This window comes from Musa acuminata, chromosome BXJ1-8 (genome assembly GCF_036884655.1).
Source record: "Musa acuminata AAA Group cultivar baxijiao chromosome BXJ1-8, Cavendish_Baxijiao_AAA, whole genome shotgun sequence".
NCBI lineage: Eukaryota > Viridiplantae > Streptophyta > Magnoliopsida > Zingiberales > Musaceae > Musa > Musa acuminata.
The window spans coordinates 42,354,064-42,377,125 of NC_088334.1; the positions used below are offsets into that span (position 1 = coordinate 42,354,064).

The following is a 23,062-nucleotide window of genomic DNA, read 5'->3' on the forward strand; positions in this document are numbered from 1 at the left end:
CTGGAAAATGAAATGGAAACAGTGTTAGGTTTTTATTTTTATCTAAATGAAATGGAAGTTTGTATACATATTTTTTTCTCCTTTTTTTGGCGTAAGAGATTTTTTGTTGTAAACCTGTGCATAAAACATGCTGGGATGGATGTCTTCAGCATTTAAATTGTATTCAGAAACAAAAAACAAAAAACGGAATATGAGACGGAAACAATGTTTTGTTTTGTTTTGGTTTCTATATGTCGGGACGTAATATAACGGTCGAATATATCTTTTTCGTTCTTTGGGGATTTAGCGGAGTGTTACGCTCCCAGTGTACCGTTCCCATCTCGGTGGGTTTTAGCCAGCCCTAACTGTGCCCCCCTGATGGCCGGGGGTCGGGGGTCGGGGTTCGATCCCTCGACGGCCGCCAACGACGCGATCACACTTGAGCAGGACGAGCCACGAGTTCGCCCTCGGTTGCTTCGTTTAGTGTTCCGATTCCGATGGAGAGAGCGGCGTCTTCGCTTTGGTGCGCGATTCCAGCCTTGGGTTTCCTTTTGTATTCTCGTCTTTATTGTTATCGGCGAAAGATTCGATTTTATCATGCTTTGCTTGTTTCTTCGCTGATTCTAGTGCAAGAAAGCTATAGTTGTTAATTCTTTTTGGTTCATTAATTTTTGAGGAGGGAGCGAACAAAAGGGTTCCTCTTTTGGCCGTTGAGTTTGTACACCGCCAATGTCGGTGTTCCAAGGACCGCGAGATTGGAATAGAGATTGTGCTGATTGCAGAATAGTGCTAGTTCGATGGAAATAAACCACGAAGTAAAAGCTTGCTGCATGTTTTTACTCGAATGTTCTCTCTCTAGAAGCTTCAAAGATGAGAATAATGTGGTGATGATTAGCAATTTTTGAAAGATGATGCTTAGAATAAGTACAAAATTAAGCACACGAAATAGGAATCCTGAAATTTCGAACAAAATGATGAAGACAACCGTCGGAAGAACACTAAAACGCGTCTGTAAATATGGCGGAGTAAATTTAGCCTGTGATGATTTTGGCTGGAAGTTGTGAGAAGGTGACAAGGAAGCATGTTGACAAAAGATGTCACAGGCCATTGTCGACAAGAAAGGTGTATGAATCTCAGTACAAACGAAATAAGTTGGCTTGTTGGACTTCATTATCACCTACAGGGAAATAGAAGTTACAGTGGTTCCCTTTTTAGGCTGGAGTAACTATCTCAATTTTTGGATTGAAACATCTTTTATGTACTTACTGTGGAATTTTATGTATATGTTTGCATGTCGTTTTCTTCTCGCTGTTGGAGCAAGCTTTTCCGGGAATCAAAGGACATAGGAACAGTTCCATCTTAATAAATCCAAGGATATGGACAAAATGTTCAAATGACCATAAAAAAAAGTTGTCAATTAATGCATAGTCCTGACCGGTTGTGCTGACAACTCACTTTTGACAAGACTTATTATTTGCTTTTCTGATTGGTCTGTGAATTCTATGCGACAAACTCTGTTCCTTTCTAAACTCTTCATGATCAGTAGCATCACACTTTGGCTTTTCCAATTTGGTACTTTGCTAATGTCAAGCATTTTATGATTGCTGATGCTGAAGAACCGGAGCTAGACTCCGAATGACATGAGATATCAATTCTAATCGTTCCATACATGGATTTGGAAACTGGTTTCCCATTCCTCAGTTTGTTCCCTTGATTCCCTCAATCGCACCAAAATGCACCGAGAAAGTTCATCTGAAAATAAGCATCTTTTTGAGATCTCCCACCTCACCTTTTTTTTTTTTTTTCTCTTATATCAACCGAGAAACTTTGTTTGAGTTCTATTTTGGTGATGTAACTTTGACATGAAGCATTTCGATACTCTGTGCACGTATGTTAATCGATTACATTCTTATCAGTTTATATCCTTAGATTATAGTCTTACTCGCTTGTTAATTTGGAGCATTGTCACTCGTCATTTTAATAGCAATGTGGGGTACTTCATTAGCATTATGGGTTTGGGAGACCTAATGGACATTCAAAAGAGGACTTCACATGACCCTAAAGAATACTTTAGGAGATTGCATAGGCGGATTGAAAATTTGAAGTCCTAGAAAGATGGCTATGATTTCTGTTGTGCGATCAAGATAAGAGTAGAGGAGATATACTGTAACCCTGCAGAATCTTGGTAATGACATCCTGTTGCTTATGCTGACATTCCATGGATGTCTAAGGATGGCTGCTTGTTGATAACTCCAGTATAGGATGGAAGTGTTAGTGTGTTGCTCTTTAGTTCCTGCACATTAGCCAATGCCCTGGAAGTTGAGAATATTTCTTCGGTTTTGAAAGCATTTCTATTTATATTCAAGGCCTTGAAAACCTCCAAGCAAATCTCAAAAGTCCCTTTATGGAGACAAATTACCTAAAGAGAATTTTAACATCTTCACATGTCTGTATTATTCCTTTTCTTCCGAGACAGTGGTTACTGGTTATCTTTTATAGCCTTTTCATTTTTCATCGACTTTGGCATGCTGATCCCTGGTGCCTGACAATTTTAGGCTAGCATTGTCACACTGGATCTCAGTTTTGTTGAGGGAAGGTTATTATACGTGGAAAAGTCTGATCTCATTAACCATTAACCGAATCTGTAGAGTGTATCATTATAAGGTCATTATAAGCATTTGAAAGTCACTATAAGTAGTTGGTGATGAAGTTCAGCAATGCATGATATTCTCCAACATGATTCGAGAGTCTGTATTTGTCTTCATGGTAATACTAATGAACTGCATACTGGTAATGCTAGACTGCTAGTGAACTGCATAGATCGATTATATTGTTTTAAGTCCATCATCTGATCTTGCATGGACTAGTGAGGATTGCAAAGGAGATTGTAGGAAAATTTTTGGAAGGACCTGATTTTTTATTGGACATCTGGTCTTGCCTCTTATATGAGAATAACAATGAAATATGATATGAATCCATGGAAATTTTTAGAGCTTATACCCTCCTAGTATGTTTACAGCAAGTAAATTCATATGACGATCTTCGGAGTCATGCGAATCTCCTGAATTTCTTTTGAGATTTTGGTCTCTTGGAAATCATTAGTTGATAGGACACACTGGTATAATTTATTAGCTTTCAAATCTAGGCTTTTTGTGGTACGTTCAGTTGCTTCAGTAAGACTTTCGGTTGTTAGGCTATATTGTTAATCTCTACTAAATTCTAGTGACACTGGTTTTTTTTTTCTTTTTAAGAAAGATGAAAGTATATTACTTCAAAAAAGTGAGTACAACTAATGTTTCTTGTGTCCCTAGCATAGGGCCAAGCCTCCTTACAAAAAGTAGAATGGCAGCCTAATGCCACCTAATCATAAGAATCAAATACGATCCCAGATGCACATTCCTACAGCTCCAATCTAACAAGGGAGTGAGAAATCGGAATGGAAACATCCTCTAATGAAGGTCCAGCCATACCTGCCATATGCAACACTGGTATAATTTATTAACTTCCAGTATGACATTGGATTTATGATTTAGTCTTTTTTTCATATGTTCTGTTGCTTCAGTATGATTGTCGGTTGTTAGTCTGTATTGGTAATCTCTACAAAATTCTACTGACTATGATTTATGCCTTTTCTGGTATCTTTAGATGCATCAGCAAGACTGTGTTACCTGATAGTGCCAAAATTCTGCCTTAACCTTGAATCATGAATGCTCGCTTTCTGACTAGTATTTATTGCATGCTGCATGCAGGTCTTCTAAGATTAATTCTCTTAGCCTTGTAAATAAATAAGATATCCCCCTTTGATGTTAAATGCTAGCATGATCAAACAACTTGTTGATAAGCAAATTGAACAGAAAAATTTTGGTATTTCTAATACATCCTTGTGACAAATGCCAATTGAAAAGTCATGCATGCCTATGCAGTTTGCAGATATCTATCTTCCTGAGAAAATTAAAAGGTTTACACTGGAAAATATTACTCTCACATGTCTTCAGTGACAATATAGTCATGTATTAGTGAAATTTTCCCATTGCTGATGCTTTTAATATATGTTTCTGTTATTTTTTCATTTTCATTTGGAACTTGTTTCTTCCAGATTTTATTGGTCTTTGTTAATTCTTTTTTATCTATAGGTTGCTGAAGATTTATAATACAGCTTGATGTTTGTTTTCTTATTAATAACTCATCCAATATTGATGATTATTGTGCTGCTGTTCATCATGATGGAATGTGAACTGTAGGAATCAAAACAAGTTTTCTTTTTTTATTTTTTTCTAAGTTAACGTTTAAAATCTAAATTGATTTACATTTGCAGACAAGCTCTACTGCTACGATGATCTTTAGGAGCTCTACTAGATCTAGAAAGAATAATCTAAATTCCTAGAATTTACATTGACTTTATGTTTAGATAAATTCTCTTCAAAATTATGAACTTGGAGTCTGTTGTACCTTTTTGGGAATATTTTTTCTAGGAATCTTATATGTCAAGAATAATAAGATTCTTTATTTAGCAAGTAAGAAGTTATACAAAAATATGCTTAATGGTTTCATTTAGGTCTTCCACTCCACATAGATAAGTTACCATTTGATAAGGCATATTTTGGCCCTAGATGAATCACCAGCAATATCACACACCGTCAGCCATCAACGCAATGCCACACGCCGTCAAAACCACGGGTGCACGCCACATCAAGTTCGGTACCAATACACTATGCGACTTGACCACCCCGAGAGCTCGGGGCGGTGCCGTCTGCTCTCGGGGCAGTGTCGTCTAACGCCACTCAAGCACCCCCAAAGATGCCATCTCGTCAGAGAAGTCGTCTCCGCCCCCACGAAAGTCAGCGGCCACGCCGAACCGAGGCGCAACCAACCCTCGCACGCAGGTATAAATACCCCCGTCCGATGCTCGGCCGGGGGGAAGAAAGAAGGGAACAAATAGAAGAGGGCAAACTGAACTGACTTGCTCGTCAAAGGGGCCAAAGTCGGGAAGCACCCGACGAAGGCCGTTTTGCAGGGAGGTGGTCACCCTCGAGTGGCGGGCGTCTTCACCCCGAGGTCATCATCCGGTGCGTAGAAGAGGGTGGTTCGTCGGTTCGGATCCCAACCAACGCCAGCCTGCGCCTCCCCTCCCAAGGGCGTGCCCACATCATGAAGAAAGGTTGCCAACCACCCCGGGGACGAGAGGACACATCCCGCCACAAGCGACACTCAAGTCGGTAGGCTTCGGAGCGCCAACCCCCAGCCACTCGCGAAGGACTCAGCCAACCCTGCCGGTCCAACCCTCGCCTGAGACGCTCAAGAGGCGCAGCCACCTCATCATCCTACTCACTCCACCAAAAGTTCTTGACATCGGCCCGCGGACCTAACCGTGTTAACTCACCAGCCACAGTACTTTTGTTCACTAATATTTTGGCGCTAGAAGGAGGGCCCATGTCGCGGGAACAGCTGGCAGGAACTCACCCCGGGAGGGAACCCCCGACCGACCTCCCTTCCATTGAGCCAGAAAGTCAAGCCCTCCCCGCCCTTGCGAACGGGAGGATACCGGCTTCGACACCTGATCGTTACTGGCGTCTGTTCAACGACCCGGGACTGTCGCCCTTGGGGCTTGCCCCGAGGCCCTCGGCCGTGACACCCGAGGCATTCCTTAGCCTAACCAAGCAAGTGCAGGCTATGGCGAGCATGATGCAGACGCTCGCCCCGATCATCCCTCAAATTGTGCAACTAGCGACGCCTCCGACCGACCCGGCTCGGCAACCCCCGAATGGGGAGCAGGTCGGGATCAGAGAAGCCCGTGAGCGAGCGACGGACCCGAGGGGTCCTCCCGAGCAAAACGCACCCGCACCCTGCCAAGCCATGCTGCCTCATTTTGAGCCTGACACCATATCGTCCGACTCGGAGGACGACTCGCTTAGAGCCCAACTATCCCAAGTCAATCGGCGCCTGGACGCGTTCCAGCGTGAGCTTCGAAAGTCGCGGAGTGAGTCCAGTGAGGGCGCCTCAAGCAGCTCCCCCTTCACCCAGGAAGTACAGGACAAACCAGTACCCCTCCACTTCAGGCTCCCGACATTGGAAACATATGACGGAGGCTCTGATCCCATGGAGCACGTCTCTGTATTCCGAGCCCAGATGGCCCTCTATGGCGCCTTCGATGCGCTGATGTGCCGAGCATTTCCGACCACTCTGAGGGGGCTGGCGTGAACGTGGTTCAGCTGACTACGCCAAGCCTCAATCTCGTCCTTCGACCAGCTTGCCGAAGGATTTGAGCAAAACTTCCTTGCCAGCGCGCGGCCTAGGCCTTCCATGGCCACTCTTGCACTATCCCAGCGCGAGGACGAGTCGCTCTCTCAGTTTGTGGCGTGGTTCACCACCAAGATTTGGGGTTTTCGGATGTTCACCCTTCTCTAATCTTGCAGGCCTTTCTGATGGGTCTGAAGCTTTCGAGGTTCTTTTGGTCACTGATCGAGAAGCCGCCCGCCACCATCTCCGAAATGCTCCAACGCGCCAACTAGTACGTCGCCGTCGAGGCTCTAGTGGCGGGCAGGCACGTAGATGGCTCGTCCACTTCCAAGGGGGCCGGCGTCGGGTTTATCCTCAGAGACTCGTCATGAGAAACCTACGAAAGATCTCTCCAATTGCAATTCCGAGCCACTAACAACGAAGCTGAGTACGAGGCGCTACTCCATGGTCTACGCCTCGCTCTGGAGTTGCACGTATACGATCTTGAAGTCTTCAACGACTCCCAACTGGTGACGGGACACGTCAATGGGAGCTGCGAAGCCCGAGGCCCAACGATGGTATCATACCTAACGGAGGTAAAGCAGCTCGCCCACCGTTTTAACCGCCTTTCAGTTGCTAGAATACCTCGGGGACAGAATGAGCAGGTCGACGCGCTGGCCAGATCAGCCTCCACTCGCACCCCTGGGTCGGTCCCAGCCACTGAGTCCGTGGCGGCTTCGACAATAGCGACTCACGAGGTCGCCGAAACGAATCTACCCTCGAATTGGATAGAGGAGACCCTCCACTACAAAGCGGGCGGGAAGGAGCCCAACGACCCGGCGACTGCGAGACGGTTAAGACGAGCTCAAGCCTGGTACCGTGTCATCGGTGAAAAATTGTACCGAAGGGCTTTCTCTCAACCCCTCCTACGCTGCCTCGTGCCGTAAGAGGCCAAAATCGTCCTCGCCAAGCTCCACGAGGGGATTTGTGGGGAGCATGTCGGGGGACGAACCTTGGCCTTCAAGACCCTCCGACAAGGGTACTATTGGCCGACCATGCGCCAGGACGCCATGTCATACGTGCAATAGTGCCTGTAGTGCCAGGAATGATGTGGGGGGCTGGTCGGAGCACAAGAATGATGTGGGAGCCCACGCATCCACAGTCAGGGAGAAGAGCAAGCCAGAATTCTAAAATGAAAGTGCTTCTCAATTATAAAGGAGGTACATATAGTGGTCGGGCGACACAGCCCCAAGCCCGACTAGACAAAAAAAGAGAGGAAGGAAAACAAAACTCAAAAGGTGAGGGGGTGCACCCCCTAGTTTGAGGGAGGAGTCGCTGGCCCATCGTCAAAGGGGACGTTCGTCGGGATGTCGACGTCCTGGTCCGTCAGGTTGTCAACACACGGGTCTAACTCCATGTCCAGGTCTGGGTACTTCGCCCGGAAACGAGCACAGGCCACCCGATACCCTTACTCATACATGACCCGGCCCGACCTCACCAGGCCACGCTCGAACTCGACGGACGCTTTGTACCCGACGACCGCCTCCTCGACCCTTCTAGGCAACCCCAGCTGCTCCTCCTCGAGTGCCCCCTCCATGTCCCGGGCCGATGCCTTGGCGGCCTCGACGTCCTGGGAGAGGGTCAGCAGCTCGTCATCCAACGAATGGATGTGTGACCGGCTTTCTTCTAGCTCGGTCTTCAAACGAGCCACCTCCTCCTCCAACGTTGTGGCGCGCTCTTCGGCTGCGACAACCGCCTCTGCACCCCCCCTGGCTCGCAGCTCCAGGTTCACCTTCCGGAGGGCGTCGTCGAGCTCCATCTAACGCCCAATCGCTCGCCCAGCGTCAAGGACCCGATCGATCAGCATCATCCTGTAGTGCAGGCTCTACATGAGAATCATTGTCAGCATCCACAAAGGAAAGAATCGGCGAGAAGGAGAGGCCATCACTTACCCAGACGAGCGACTTGGCCGCTCGCTCTACTAGCACCTCCAAGTCGGAGCGGTACAGGTCCTTGGCCAGCGAGGGGTGCAGCGCCCCTCGGACGAACTCTTGGGCGGTTTCCCCATCTGCTCCAACCATCCACTCCTCGGTCATCTCTTTTATTACTCGAGAAGAGGACAAGTACCCCTTTGATGATCCACCATCGTTGTGTCACCCGTAGAGAGCGACTGGAGGGCGTTATCGATGGATCGAATAGCCCACCCGGTGCTGAAGCCCCACTCTTGATCACAACTGATGAAGAAGAAGCGCCTCTTCCAACCTTTGTTGTTGGAGGGCGCGTCGCTAATCTTGAAACCGTTGCGGGCGGTCAAGTAATATCTGCCTGGTCCCCTCCCCAGGCGGAAGCAGGTCAGAAACAGAGACCGGGACGATACAATCCCAGCCCCCCGACACTCCCAGATGAAAGCCACCAGGTAGCGCCAGGAGTTGGGCGATACCTAGGATGGGGAAATCCCCCAGAAGAGAAGGCAATCCCTAATGACGGGGTGCACTGGAAATCGCAGACCGGCTTCAAGCGCCCCCACAGTTAGCCCGAACCTGTCGGGGAACCGGTCGTACAGTCGCTGCCCCGAACAAGGGGCGTGCGGGCCATAGCACTCCGGGATGCGATAGCGATCTCAGAGCACTCTCAACAAGTCCTCGATCACTACCGAGTCCATATCATGCTAAGACTTGAGGGCCTCAAGCTCGGCTAAACCCCTCAAGGCCTCGGAAGAGGCGCTACCCGAGGACACGCTCACTACCTCATCCCGGGAGCTTGCAGGAGGAGAGGAAGAAGGCGAGGGAGGAGTAGGAGAAGGGTATGAAAACGAAGACAAAGACGAAGACGGAGATGGAGACATCCTGACCTCGGAGTCGCAGGAAAGAAGCCCGATTGCCGGGGCGAGGGATTGAAGCAAAGAAGACGACGGAGTTGCGAGGAGGGAACCGAGGCACAGAAAGACAGGCTGATCGCAAGAGTGATGATAACCGCCCTGGATGGGGGTTATAAAATGGGTGCGACCCACAACGAAGCGACGATTAGGGCTTCTCGAGGAGAGCAACAGTCGTGGCATTTAAGACCCGTCACAACCCCTCGGATCCGCTAGATTCGCCCGCCTCGGACTCCCTGCCAAAGGCATCCCATCACCGGAGACCCCCCGTCGAGCGCCGTTCAAAATGGAGTCTCCCGCCAGGCCCCATGACGCTCCGCTTGGCCCGCCACGTGGCACGACGGTGTTCAGGTATGGCTCAACACCCAAGCTCGATCCTTCCCCGGGTCGCTCCAGATTGCTCCCGACTGGCGACCCATCAACACCCCAAGCTCGATCCTTCCCCAGGTCGCTCTCGACTAGCGACCCGTCAGCACCCCAAGCTCGATCCTTCCCCGGGTCGCTCCAGATCGCTCTTGACTAGCGACCCGTTAACACCCCAAGCTCGATCCTTCCCCGGGTCGCTCCAGATCGCTCCCGACTAGCAACCCGTCAGCACCCCAAGCTCGATCCTTCCTCGGGTCGCTCTAGATCGCTCCCGACTTGTCACGGCCTTAGCTGGAATTGCCTAAGGCGTGAGGCACCCTTACGGCAAAGACGCGAACTTAGCTTGCGTTGCCTAAGTCGCGCTTCGCCCTTGCGATTTGCGTCCGCAAAGATCAGCCCACTTGCAACCTCTCGCAGGTCCCGAAGGACCTGTAAAAAGAGAAAGTTGATTAGTTCTAAGAACGAGCGACGGACAAGTCCCGACGTCCCGCGAAAAAGGGATGCTTTACAAGCAATTCAGTGAGCACCTTGCGTGCACAAGAGAAAAGAGGGAGAGGGGGAAAACAATGACTTTAGAAGGTTGAACGAACAGCTGTAAGTCCACAAACAGCTGCTCACCGGGTGCCGGGCGCGACAACAAGTTCCCGTCAAGATAACATGCGAACTTGCGAAAGATTGTTCAACGCCCGACACTTTACCGAAGCCCCATCCAGCCCTGTGCCACCCAGGTGGTTCCAAGGGGCTGAGATGGCTGACGTTTTGTGAGCGGAGGCGGATTGCAAAAAACAGCCCGTGGCACACGAAAACGGAGTTGTTTTGGGCTGTTTTGGGGCTGTTTTGCTCGGTTCGTTGAGCGATCGCTTTGTAACGTTGCAACTTGTTCGAACTTACATTTCTACAAGCAAAATGACTCAAACCCAAGACAAAACATGCTGCCAAGCAACTGTACATGTAGATGAGAGCGACGAACGGTTCGTTGAACGGAGTTGTTGCGGGTGCGCGACGACCGTTCGTGACATTCTCCCCCACTTAAACTATCGACGCCCTCGTCGACACTTGTTGATATTTGTTGATGATTGCTTCTTCATGTCGTAGGGCGCCTTCAGGCTCCCAACTGGCTTCTGTTTGGGGAAGCTTTCGCCACTTCACCAAGTACTCTGTTTGCTTAGCTCCATTGGGTAGCTTTATCTTGCGGTCCGCCAGAATGGTTTCAACTCGCTTCTCGTAGGAGGCTGTGGCGGGGGGTAGCCGAGTTCGAACACTTCGGGAAGCATCTTGCGGATCCGAGTGGTAGGCTTTTAGGTTGCTGGCATGAAGAACGTTGTGAACTTTGAACCATGCGGGCAGCTGCAACTTGTAGGAGACGTTGCCTACCCTGCTGATAATTGGGAAGGGCCCTTCATACTTGCTCACCAATCCTTTGTGAACCTTGTTCCTAAAGAATTAGAGTGATGCTGGTTAGAGCTTTACCAACACCAAATCGTCGACCTTGAACTATTGCGGTTGCCTTCCCAAGTCTGCCCACTTCTTCATCCTTTTTGCCGCCTTGTCTAAGTAAGCCCGCGCGATATTTGCATTTCGGTGCCACTCCTTTGCGAAGTGGTAGGCTGACGGACTACTCCCAGTATACTCGATTGCCATAGTGTGAGGAGTTGACGGTTGTTGTCTTGTAAGGATCTCGAAGGGGCTCTTGTTGGACGCAGAGCTCCGCTGCAAATTGTAGGAGAATTGGGCAATGTCCAATAGCTTCACCCAATCTCGTTGGTTGGCACCCACGTAGTGCCGAAGATATTGCTCCAAGAGCGAGTTTATCCTCTCGGTTTGGCCATCCGTCTGGGGGTGGAGGCTTGTGGAGAAGTATAACTTGGATCCCAACAGTTTGAATAGCTCGGTCCAGAATCGTCCCAGGAACCGAGCATCTCGATCACTGATGATATTATACGGGACTCCCCAATACTTCACCACATCCTTCATCATCAGCTTGGTCGCCTCCTCTGCTGAACAGTGTAGGGGAGCAGCAATGAAAGTTGCATACTTTAAAAATCGATCGACTATCACGAGTATCGATCCGAGTCTCTCTACTAGTGGTAAGCTTGATATGAAGTCTAAGGAAATGCTCTCCCACGGCCTTTCGGGTACGGGCAACGGCTCCAAAAGTCCCATCGGTTTCCGCTGCTCCGCCTTGTCTTGTTGGTAAGTGAGGCACGTTCGAACATATTCCTCCACATCAGTCCCCATCTTCGGCCAGTAGAAGGCCCTCTCCACGAGAGCCAACGTTTGGTGAATACTTGGGTGTCCAGCCCAAAGGGAATCATGACACTCTCTTAAGAGTTCACGCCTCAAATTATCCACTCGAGGAACATAAACCCTATTCACTTTTGTATAAATGAGTCTCTCTTGGACCCAAAATCGTCGTGCCTTGCCTTCTTTGATGAGCTGCGTCAGGGTAACTGCCTGGGGATCACTATACAGTCCATCCCTGATCCTGGAACGGAAGTTGGAGTGCAACTGACTTGCTTGACTTCTGACCTCCAATTGTACGGCATTCACGCGCTCCACTTTTCAACTCAATACATCGGCCACGACATTTGCGTTTCTAGGCTTGTACTCCATTGCCATATTAAATTCAGCCAGTAAGTCCTACCATCGTGCTTGCTTTGGGGAAAGTTTATTCTGCGTTTGGAAATAGCTCAGAGCGATATTGTCTGTCCTCAGCACAAATCGCGATCCGAGAAGGTAGTGTCACCAGACTCGTAGACAGTGGATCACTGCTGTCATCTCCTTCTCGTGCACTAGATACCACCGCTCGGTCTCGTTGAGCTTGCGGCTCTCGTAGGCCACCGGATAACCCTCCTGCATGAGTAGTTCCCTAATAGCAAAGTCTGAAGCATCTGTATGGACTTCAAAAGGCTCTCCATAGTTCGGCAATTTGAGCACCGGTTCTTCCAGAACAGCAGCCTTCAGATCTTGGAATGCTATTTCACATTTGTCAGACCACTTCCAAGGCTGCTCCTTCAACAACTCCATCAGTAGAGTTGCACGCTTCGAATACCCCGCTATGAAGCGTCGATAGTAGTTGAAGAAACCAAGGAAGGATCTCAACTCTGGCATCTTCTTTGGAGTTCGCCATTCCGTAACAGCTTGCACTTTTGATTTGTCCATCGGAATGGAGCCATCACCGATTCGATGCCCCAAGAATAAGATCTCCGTTTGGGCAAAGTAGCATTTCTCCCTTTTTACGAACAAAGTGTTGTCCCTGAGAACTTTGAAAATTGTTCGAAGGTGCTTGATATGCTCCTCGAGCGTTTGACTGTAGACGACGATATCGTCCAAGTAGACGACCATTAACTTATCCAAATACTCCTTGAATAGCTGATTCATGAGGGTGCAAAACGTGGCCGGAGCGTTGGTTAAGCCAAAAGGCATCATCAAGAACTCAAACGCTCCATACCTGGTCACACAGGTAGTATTCGCTTCATCGCCTTTAGCAATGCGCACCTGCCATTACCCCGACCTAAGGTCGAGTTTTGAGAAATACTTGGCTTTGCCCAACTGGTCGAATAAGTTCACGATGAGCGGGATGGGATACTTGTTCTTCACTGTCACTTTGTTGAGGGCTCGGTAATCGACGCATAGTCGGAGGCTCCCATCTTGTTTCTTCTGTTAAAGCATTGAGTGCCTGTTTTTGTGGGCACTCCCTCACCATGTGCGGCCCTCCGCACAAGAAGCATCCTCCAGGTTTGGAGGCCTTGCCTTTCGGGCTTGGCCCTTTGTGGGAACTCTTCTTTCTTTGTTCGTCCCCGAGCTCCTTCCCTTGAGAATGTTTTGGAGGGCGATTGCCTGAAGATTGTTTCCTTTTTCCCGGGTCTTCGGAGGAAACAAAGTCGATGAGCCTTTCTGCAGCAGCAATTGCCCCGATCAAATCGGTGACATTCCTTCGATGTAGTTCTTGTTGTGCCCATGGCTTCAAACCATCAATGAAGCTGAACAGCTTATCCTTCTCGGACATGTCTTGGATGTCCAGCATTAGCGCAGAAAATTGCTTCACGTAGTCTCGGATGGAAGTATTTTGGCGGAGTTGTCTCAACTTCCTTCTTGCGACGAACTCGATATTCTTCGGTAGGAACTGAGTTCTCAATTCCCGCCTCAAGTCCTCCCATGTGTTAACTCGACACCGACCTTGTTGGATCTCCTCCCAATGGGTTCTCCACCAAAGTTTTGCATCTCCGTTCAGATAGATGGTTGCTATGAAAACTTTGGTTTCTTCAGAATCAGGCCTCGTAGCTCGAAAGTATTGTTCATGTCGAATAGAAAATCCTCGAGTTCTTTGGCATCTCTGGTCCCTCCATAATCATGAGGCTTAGGTGCCCTCAAGTTTTGTGACGGCGCAACGCGAGTGTTGCTTCCTCCCGCATTTAGTGCTCTTGTGAGCATGGTCACCCTCGAAGTGAGTTCCGCCACAACTTCTTGCAAGTGTTGTACGGAGTCTTTGGTGTCATTTGACAATCGGTCGACTAAGGACTCAACCTTGTCGATCCTGGACTCCACTTCTTCTTGCAAGCTCTCTACCCCAACAAGCCTTTGTTGGCCATGGTAGAGTTCCTCCAAGCTCGCTTCAAGAATATCCAAGCGGGTTTCCGCCGTTGTGAGTCTCTCCTTGTGACTCTTTCTCCCGGTTAGCGCTCTAGATTGTGCCTCCTCCGCTCACGGAGACTAGCCAACTTCTCGCTCATCATGTTCGTTGTCGCGCTCCTCTTGAGCGGCTCCAACAGCGTAAGAGCGAGTGTGCACATGCAGCCCACCTGCGACTGCTTGGGGCAGGGTCCGGCTTGCCCCGTCTTGCTTGATTCGCCACGATATTTTGCCATGGCGAAATTACGAAGTTCCTTCGTTGCTCGCTCGAAGTGCTTGCTCGCTTTGGTACCACAATGTCACGACCTTAGCTGGAATTGCCTAAGGCATGAGGCACTCTTGCGGAAATGATGCGAACTTAGCTTGCGTTGCCTAAGTCACGAGGCACACTTGCGGCAAAGACGCGAACTTAGATTGCATTGCCTAAGTCGCGCTTCGCCCTTACGATTTGTGTCCGCAAAGATCAGCCCACTTGCAACCTCTCGCAGGTCCCAAAGGACCTGTAAAAAGAGAAAGTTGATTAGTTCGAAGAACGAGCTATGGACAAGTCTTGGCATTGAACAATCTTTACAAGCAATTCAGCGAGCACCTTGCGTGCACAAGAGAAAAGAGGGAGAGGGGGAAAACAAGGACTTTAGAAGGTTGAACAAACAGCTGCAAGTCCACAAACAGCTGCTCATTGGATGTCGGGCGCGACAATAAGTTCCCGTCAAGGTAATGTGGGAACTTGCGAAAGATTGTTCAACGCCCGACACTATACCGAAGCCCCATCCAGCCTTGTGCTACCCGGGTGGTTCCAAGGGGCTGAGATGGCTGACGTTTTGTGAGCGGAAGCGGACTGTAGAAAACAGCCCGTGGCACACGAAAACGTAGCTATTTTAGGGTTGTTTTGCTCGGTTCGGTGAGCAGTCGCTTTGTATCGCTGCAACTTGTTCGAACTTACATTTTTACAAGCAAAAATGTTCGAACTTACATTTTTACAAGCAACTGTACATGCAGATGAGAGCGACGAATGGTTCGTTGAACAGAGTTGTTGCGGGTGCGCGATGACCGTTCGTGACATCGGGGCGGTGCCGTCTGCTCTCGGGGCAGTGTCGTCTGACGCCACTCCAGCACCCCCAAAGACGCCATCTTGTCAGAGAAGTCGTCCCCGCCCCCACGAAAGTCAGCGGCCACGCCGAACCGAGGCGCAACCAACCCTCGCACACAGGTATAAATACCCCCGTCCGATGCTCGGCCAGGGGGAAGAAAGAAGGGAACAAATAGAAGAGGGCAAACTGAACTAACTTGCTCGTCGGAGGGGCCAAAGTCGGGAAGCACCCGACGAAGGCCGTTTTGCAGGGAGGTGGTCACCCTCGAGTGGCGGGCGTCTTCACCCCGAGGTCATCATCCGGTGCGTAGAAGAGGGTGGTCCATCGGTTCGAATCCCAACCAACACCAGCCTGCGCCTCCTCTCCCAAGGGCGTGCCCACGCCATGAAGAAAGGTTGCCAACCACCCCGGGGACGAGAGGACACATCCCGCCACAAGCGACACTCAAGTCGGCAGGCCTCGGAGCGCCAACCCCCAGCCACTCGCGAAGGACTCAGTCGATCCTGTCGGTCCAACCCTCGCCCGAGACGCTCAAGAGGCGTAGCCACCTCATCATCCTACTCACTCCACCAGAAGTTCCCAACATCGACCCGCGGACCTAACCGTGCTGACTCACCAGCCACGGTACTTTTCTTCACTAACACCACTCATGACGCACCCTGTAATGAACCATGAAATTCCAATGTGGATTTGGAACAACTTGGCCATGCAAACTTAGTGTCGGTGCAGCGAAACCTTGTCCTTCATTGGTAGCTTCTCTTCTTATAGAGTTCAACCAAGAAACTGCAGAAGATAAAATTATATACTGTTGTGTCTGTTTTTATTGCAGGAATCATGGATGCTATTTTTGTGATCCTTCACCTGGACAGGGAGTTGGAAATCAGTGGCCCATAGTAGCGTTTTGCTAGTGACAACAATCTTAATTAATATGATACAACACATGTATCAGATGCTCCATTTAGGAATGGAATCAAAATCACTATATGTTAAAATCCACCCAAAAAAAAGTCAACTGCATTGCTCTCTATTTCTTTCCCATCTACTGTTTGTTTGTAGATGCTTGGAATCTTTGTTCCACACTTAAGTTTTGCCTTTGTCATCCGTCGTTACTGTAAACATAAAGGAGACTATATTAAGCTTTCAGTCCAGCTCTAAAAGTACTTGGATCAGGTCTGTACTCAACTTTTCTAAAGGTGCTAATCATGGAATTTCTTTTTCCGATCAGCTAGATAATAGTTCAAATCAAATTTGTTCTCACGTTCAATTTTTTGTTGACAGTCTTTTCTCAAAGTTGATCCTTTCTGCAGAATTCATTGGAAAGAAATAAAAGGCAAAAGAAGAAACCACACTGAGGCATCCTGCGAATAGGTTGCGCCAACCCCATTCAAGTATGCAGTTCTATGTTCAGCAAAATAGCTAGACATGCCCAAGAAATGTGAGGATGAGGAAACAAGAATAATGGAGAAATCCGTATCTGCACCGGTTTCTGGACACTATGTAACTCCAACATCAGTCCTCCAACGAGAAGGATTTTGTTGAAAGAAGAGGAAGGGGAAGACATCTTACTAAGTCCTTAGCAAACTGTAGAGCTTCTCTCTGGCAAATCCTTCCCATGCTGCAGTGTTATCAGCCGGCAAGATTGCTCTTTTATCAGCCTATCGATGGAAGGTGTTTCCCCTGGGATGATCCCAAAATCGTCGGTGTACTTCTCCATTCCTCCCACCAAGAAGTGCCAGATGAAAGTGCCTGCTCCAGCTCCATTCCTCAGCGCAGACTCGTAGATGGTGTCGTAGATGGATTTGTAGAATGTCGCTCGATGTGAGTGGTCAAAGTTCTTGTTCTTGTCGGAGAGGCCGAACTCTGTGAACAAGACTGGCTTATGTAGCTCTTTCTCGCCATCTTCAATGTGAGATGTCACCCATTTGGAAACGTAGTCTGTTTTCTCAGTCAAATTTGCATCCATCAACCTACAGAAGTGTATACTCTGTGATCAACATTCACACATGAATCATAGAATTTGAAGTAGTAGTATACCAGTTATCAGGGTTGATATGAGCAGATGCGAAATCGATGTCAGGAGTTTTCGAGTTGCGCAGGAAATCTGATCCCAGCTCGCCATACGACTTTCCGGGGTTGACTTTTGTCTTCTCCGGAGGACTTGGTGGTCCATAGAATCCCTCGAGTCCAACAGTTAATAGGTGTTTCTTGTCGATTCTTTTCACGTACTCCGCCATTTCCTCAATCCATTCCTGCATTTCTTTGAAACCAGAGGATGAACTCGAATCTAGACATCTAGCCATTTGCAGAAACAGAATAATTACCATGCAGTTCTACTTCGCTAATCTCATTTTTACTAAATTTCTGGCATAAATTGGGTTCTGGTTCTTGTTATTAGAATGAGATAAGCGGATACCTGGAGAGTGTCACCTGATGCATCCGACGTACATTGCGGCTCGTTCATCAACTCCCAAGCGAAGATCGTTGGATCATCTCGATACTCGGTTCCAGTCAAGTGGTTCTTCCTCGTCAATATCGTCTGTCAAGAAGGCAAATCGGATCATGGATGTCAAACACTGTCTTGGCGATGCCATAATCGTAATCTACGTGTTGGTAAAGCTGAAACCAGACCAAGATAAGGAAGACAGAAAGTTGGAAGTGCCCAACGAAGGGGAAGAGATCCCTCTTCTACCTTCAGATAAATCTTGAAGTAACTACGAATGGAAGGATCGAAGAAGAAGGAGTCATTTGTGGAACTCGAACCGAATCCTTCCTCCCGTGCCCACTTAACATACTGTGTCTTCCCACCATAGGGCTGCAGATTATTCACCAAGCTAAGAAGTAACCTGATCCCATGCTTTTGTGCTTCCACAATGACCCAATCCAATGCCTGCAAGCACAAGCAACCGTGTCGACGTCTTCTCCTCATCAAACCTATTAAATTAGTTGAAGAATGGCTACACAAGAATCCGTAGAGACCGTACGCTCTGTCGAATCGAACGAGGAAAGAAAAAGAAATGGAATCGTCGATCGATGTTTCGTACCTCGAAGACCCGTTCATCGAAGATGCCGAGGGAAACCTGCAGGGCATGGTCGGCACCGTCATTGAAGGCCCAAGTTCTGCAGACGGTGAGCCCCATTCTTGCCCCTGTTTGAAAGATCTCGGTGACCCTCGATCTGCTGGACGCCTCCGCAGCTTGATCCATCAGCCAGTAGGAGTTCCACCCATTCACGTAGAACACTCTTCCATCCACCATGAAATGGGTGCCATTCCTCTTGACGAAGCTCGATCTAGGTTCTTGGGTGCGCAACTTAACGGCCCCAAATGCCATGAACATGAATACCATACAGCAGACAAAACCAAGAGCCGGACAGAGCTTCCCATTCCTTGGTTTCGTTTTCTTGCTGGATCCAGGAGGAGGCTTATTCCAGCTGCCCTTCCTGCCCCACACGAAGTTCATGTGATCCCTCAAGCGGGCAATTCGAAGCACCCAGATAAGATATTTATCTGCCCAAGAAGAACCGATAGCATGACACCAAGCCTACCCCCTGAGATGCTCTAGATCAAGGTTCACCCGAACACATATCTCAAGGATCACCACCGGGATGCATAACGAAGAAGTCAAAAGAAAACCTGAGGTAAGCGGGCAGCGGTGATAGAGGAAGCTCTAATTTAGAGGGGCCTGAAGGTCGGCCAACAAAAAGCGGTCATTAACAAGGAAGGGGCGAGAGAGAAAGGAAGGCAGGAGGAGGAGGAGGAAGAAGGTGGAGTAGGAGGCCTGCTGGTTTCAACTCGGTATGCTAGAAAACCAATGAGGTTAAATTTCCTATGGTCAGGTGAATGGCCAAATAAGAACATGCTTTTGGACTATGTCCTTCGAGGAGATGTTGACAACATGGCCTTGCCCGACTCGTTCCGTACCTCTCATGCCGTATCAAAGGCGAGCAAAACAAAGCTCTGATTAGTGTCCTATCCGGTAAATTTTGCAAGGAGTAAAATAAGGGAACAACAGTAGCCAAGATTCATGGTGTCTCGGGAGAGACGACAATAGTTTGCATAGTTATTTGCTCTCTTTGATTCAGATGAGGAGAACATGCAAATGCTGCACCAAAAGAAACTTGTAGGCCAATATGCCAGCTAATGCTGCACGGATGAAATCCCATTTCCCTTTCACCACAGAGAGAGAGAGAGAGAATGGGGAGCAAGCACTTTGAATCTCTTTTTTGGGTAAGTGAATCATCAACCCGCTGACACACAACTTTACTGAATCAAATTTATGGCCTCAAAAGTCATAGCAGCTTGTGAGTGATCCAAGGGGACGAAGAAAGATCATTTCCTTGGTGCCGATGCTGCAAATATCACGAGGAAATCTAGACCGGATCAACTGAAGCTGGGATCACACGATAAACAAGTCACGGTTGAACTATTCTATCTATGCCGGCTGCTTGTACGTCTCTGCAAGCGATGGATTATATTAGTCTCGACGCTTGTTCTAAATTCCACAAAGATAGAGAACTGGTGGTGTAGAGTTGGGAGGTAGGATTGTCCTGTCCCATCTTCTATCGAATCGGTGGACGTCTCACCGAATGGCTTATGATTTGGTCATCCGGCTGGGTGTCTCTTTCTCGTTTTTAAATGACTAACAGCCATGGCGTCGTCGGCTGTAATCGAAGTCTTTCTTCTGTGTTTTCCTGACGAAGGCTGCTAACAATTTCTCGCCCTCGAATAGGATAAAAACAACTGCGAGGTTGACCGCCGTTTCAGATCCCGACAGAAAAATATACGACATCATGCATACCCACATACATGCCGCTGGTTGGCCTGCCCCGGTCGGCTGCTATCACGGAGGAGAGACGGCCGCTGCAGCTATTCAAATACGTTTGTGACTCACGAGGAATGCCGGTTTGGTCAACGGGGTCGAATCAGACCGCCTCGGTGTCCTCTGATCCGATCAGCGTTTGTCACGTAGCAAACAGGTAAATCTAGTCGAAGATGACGCGATTACCGGTATCCGGCCCGGTTGATTCGAGAAGTCGCGGGTCAAGAGACGTGCCGCACGTGTTCTGCGCCTCTCCTCCACGAGGACATCTGGTGGACCCAAAGCGGGGCCCGTCCCCATGAAAAGAGCGGCCATGTTGTGGTGCACGCGGCGGGCGCAAAAGATGAGCCTTTTTCTTTTAGGCTCATAATGACGGGATTAAATCGACTTCCCCGTTAATGCTGCGGTCATAAAGCTAATCTCTTTCGTCGTAGATAATTAGATCAAAATTGCAGATTCCAATGACGCAATCACCCTTTCGTCATCCGCCTCCACTGTCGTGACTAAAATACCGCTGTGGTCGTCGAATGGGTTCGATCCGAAAGTTGCTGGTCGGTGAGTGCAGTCGATCTGCTCTCAGGCTCGAGGCAGCAAGATGACTTCCCCTTCCCGTCCGCAGATGCTCCATCTTTGCCGGGTCCAACGTCGAGGCCTACTAAGATGGGTGTTTCCTGTGTGTGCAAAACAGCGCATCACGGATTCGTGGCTACGAACTGCGCGAGTCCATGTGTACTGTCAAAGTCAACCCGAGTCATTCCTATCCAACTCCGAGTCAAAGCGCGTGGTCGTCTTATTTCATACTCGCTTTACCATGTTCTGAGCGGCCACCCGGTTCTATATAGAGCAAAGCAACGAATGCAAAACCAGCTCCCAGCAGACATTGAGAGCTCTAAGTTCCATACCCCAACGAGAAACCGTCATGGAGACGTCCCACGGCTTGACGAGGCCAGACCGGAAGACCATCGAAAAGAACAGGAGGATCCACATGAAAGCTCTCTACTCCAAGCTCCTCTCCCTCCTCCCTACACCCAGCTCACAGGTCTCTTAGCTAGCTACGTAAAAGAAGGCCGTCGGTATCGGAAAGCTGTGTGCTAATAGTTTCCACTCTTTTCCCTCGATCTCTGATTGATTTGGCAGCAGGAGGGGGGCGCGGTAACGCTGCCGGACCGGCTGAACGAAGCGATCAACTACATAAAAGGGAAGCAGGAGATGCTCGAAAGGATGCAAAAGAGGAAGAGGCAACTGACGGGGAGCGCAGGCACCGCGAGTGAAGTGGCTACTGCTTCGAGATCTCCCAAGATAGATGTCCAGGACTTGCGTCCTGGGTTAAGGGTGATCGTAGTAATTAGCCCGTGTGATCATCATCTCATCTTCTGCGAGATTGTTCGAGTTCTGGGAGCGGAAGGGGTCGATATCATCACGGCCAGCTATGCTGTCGTCGGCGACAGAGCTTTCCACACCATCCAGTTCTTGGTGATCACTTGCTTAAACATACAGAAATAGCTCTTCTGCTTTTCATGGTTGGGTCAATTTCATGCGTACAAATCACTGATATCTTGAACCTTATTTCTCTTTACGTGTAGGCACCCAAGAGTGGAACCGGAGAGGCTGACCAGGTGATGGGGAGATTGAAGAAGGCTATCCATGCTTAGCTAGCTTAACCAACTGTGCTCTTAAAATTTTAAGAGACAGAAAGGATAGAAGGGTGGCGGATTCTATCTATATACTAAATTATATATGCTGAAAGATTTTGTTTCTCTCTGCATTGAGTCTCCTTTTCTGCAAGAGTAAAGTGTTATGAGATGCTGAATGCTAGAAACGGGAATCTACAACATAAAGGTTGCTTTTCTAAACGTCATAATAACTTACCTGCAGAGTAGCTTGGTTTGAGGTGACTTGGTTACCGTGTACAACTTTATACCTTACAAGATACAGAGAACTATAAACATTCATTTGCGAACATCAGAAAATGCTGACCTCTTTGGGGTTGGAGAAGGCCAAGGCAATACCCCACATATATATGTATACACACACACACAAAATTTCCCGAGTTATCTCAAGGTGATTGTTCGGTGGAAGAAGAAGGTAAGAGTTAGACCTGCAACGTGGTCGATGAAGCTTGAAGCTTGTGATTTGAGCTGTTGTCTGCTTGTGATCAGAACTGATGACAACAAAGCATGCGTTGAACAACGAGTCATCAAAGTCTGCCATGAATCGTATGAATGATTCACACTTGTAAACTGCGCTCGACCATTTTCACGTTGAGCTCGCAGCATTCGAGGAAACTTTCACCTCTCTTTCGTCAACCCCCACCGCCAGGACCATCACGATCCTTATTTCACCTGCCAAAACCCCAAGTCTGATCCTGACATCACTGTTTTCGTCTCCGTCGACGGCCTCCATCGATGCATGGCCGACCTTAAGAAATAGTTCCAATACATCGACACGTACTGAGACATCATTCCCACTTTTACTTTACATATGGTTTTTGTTCTCTGTACTAACACAAACTTGTCGTATAGACCTTTGTCGACAGAAAGTTCTCATGAGTTATCTGCTGGAGTGAAGCAAACTAATTCTAGAGAATTCACTTTGCCGATGAGATGCGACGAAGGTTGTGTGTCAGTACAGAGCATTTGTATTTGACATTCCAGGCTCTGGTGGTCATTATGTGTTGCTTTCGGGACGAAGACGGTTTGATTCCATTAATTGTTAATCCTGAATACAACTTTACAACTGTCAAGCAATGTTGAAGCAAATGGTCTTCGTGTGTTGGCGTAGAATTAATTATGCCCTTAAACCTCTCTTCTATGGTGAACCAGAGATTCAACTGCTTTTACTTACGAATGCTGTTCTTGTCGAGCAACAAAAGTGGAATGATAGGGTTCTTTAAAAGTAAAACAGTGGAGTAAAAGCACCAACCATTGTTTCATGACTCCTCCTCTGGAAGGTCTCCCACATCTGCTGATCGAAGTAGGTCTTCATCCGTGTGTCATGGGGTACATCTCTCTGCTTTACTTTGGTAGGCCGAAGAATGATTAATTCAAATGACCTCCATCTTCCCTAATCGGAAAAACCAAATTTTG

The 23,062-nt window shown here is 48.3% G+C and overlaps 2 protein-coding genes and 1 long non-coding RNA gene across 4 annotated transcripts; 2 read left to right on the forward strand and 1 right to left on the reverse strand.

Annotated features, from left to right (window-relative positions):
• Window positions 1-316: 316 nt before the first annotated feature.
• Window positions 317-17,190, forward strand: LOC135587905 (uncharacterized). Of its 2 annotated transcripts, XR_010475995.1 has the most exons (3): window positions 317-502; window positions 3,291-3,467; window positions 16,467-17,190. It is a non-coding gene; the product is annotated as an uncharacterized LOC135587905 (long non-coding RNA). The 2 variants fall into 2 exon arrangements; XR_010475996.1 differs by lacking the exon at window positions 3,291-3,467.
• LOC135587903 (mannan endo-1,4-beta-mannosidase 2-like) lies at window positions 16,516-19,005 on the reverse strand. Its single transcript, XM_065079759.1, has 5 exons — window positions 18,201-19,005; window positions 17,849-18,046; window positions 17,573-17,695; window positions 17,194-17,408; window positions 16,516-17,126 (listed from the first exon to the last, which is right to left on the reverse strand). Exons 1-5 carry the CDS (start codon window positions 18,615-18,617, stop codon window positions 16,733-16,735), a joined length of 1,347 nt encoding a protein of 448 aa, XP_064935831.1. The 5' UTR covers window positions 18,618-19,005; the 3' UTR covers window positions 16,516-16,732.
• Window positions 19,006-20,856: 1,851 nt separating this feature from the next.
• Window positions 20,857-21,741, forward strand: LOC135587904 (transcription factor bHLH162-like). Its single transcript, XM_065079760.1, has 3 exons — window positions 20,857-21,015; window positions 21,114-21,449; window positions 21,560-21,741. The coding sequence occupies exons 1-3, from the start codon at window positions 20,896-20,898 to the stop codon at window positions 21,626-21,628; spliced, it is 525 nt and encodes a 174-aa protein (XP_064935832.1). The 5' UTR covers window positions 20,857-20,895; the 3' UTR covers window positions 21,629-21,741.
• The last annotated feature ends 1,321 nt before the right edge of the window (window positions 21,742-23,062 follow it).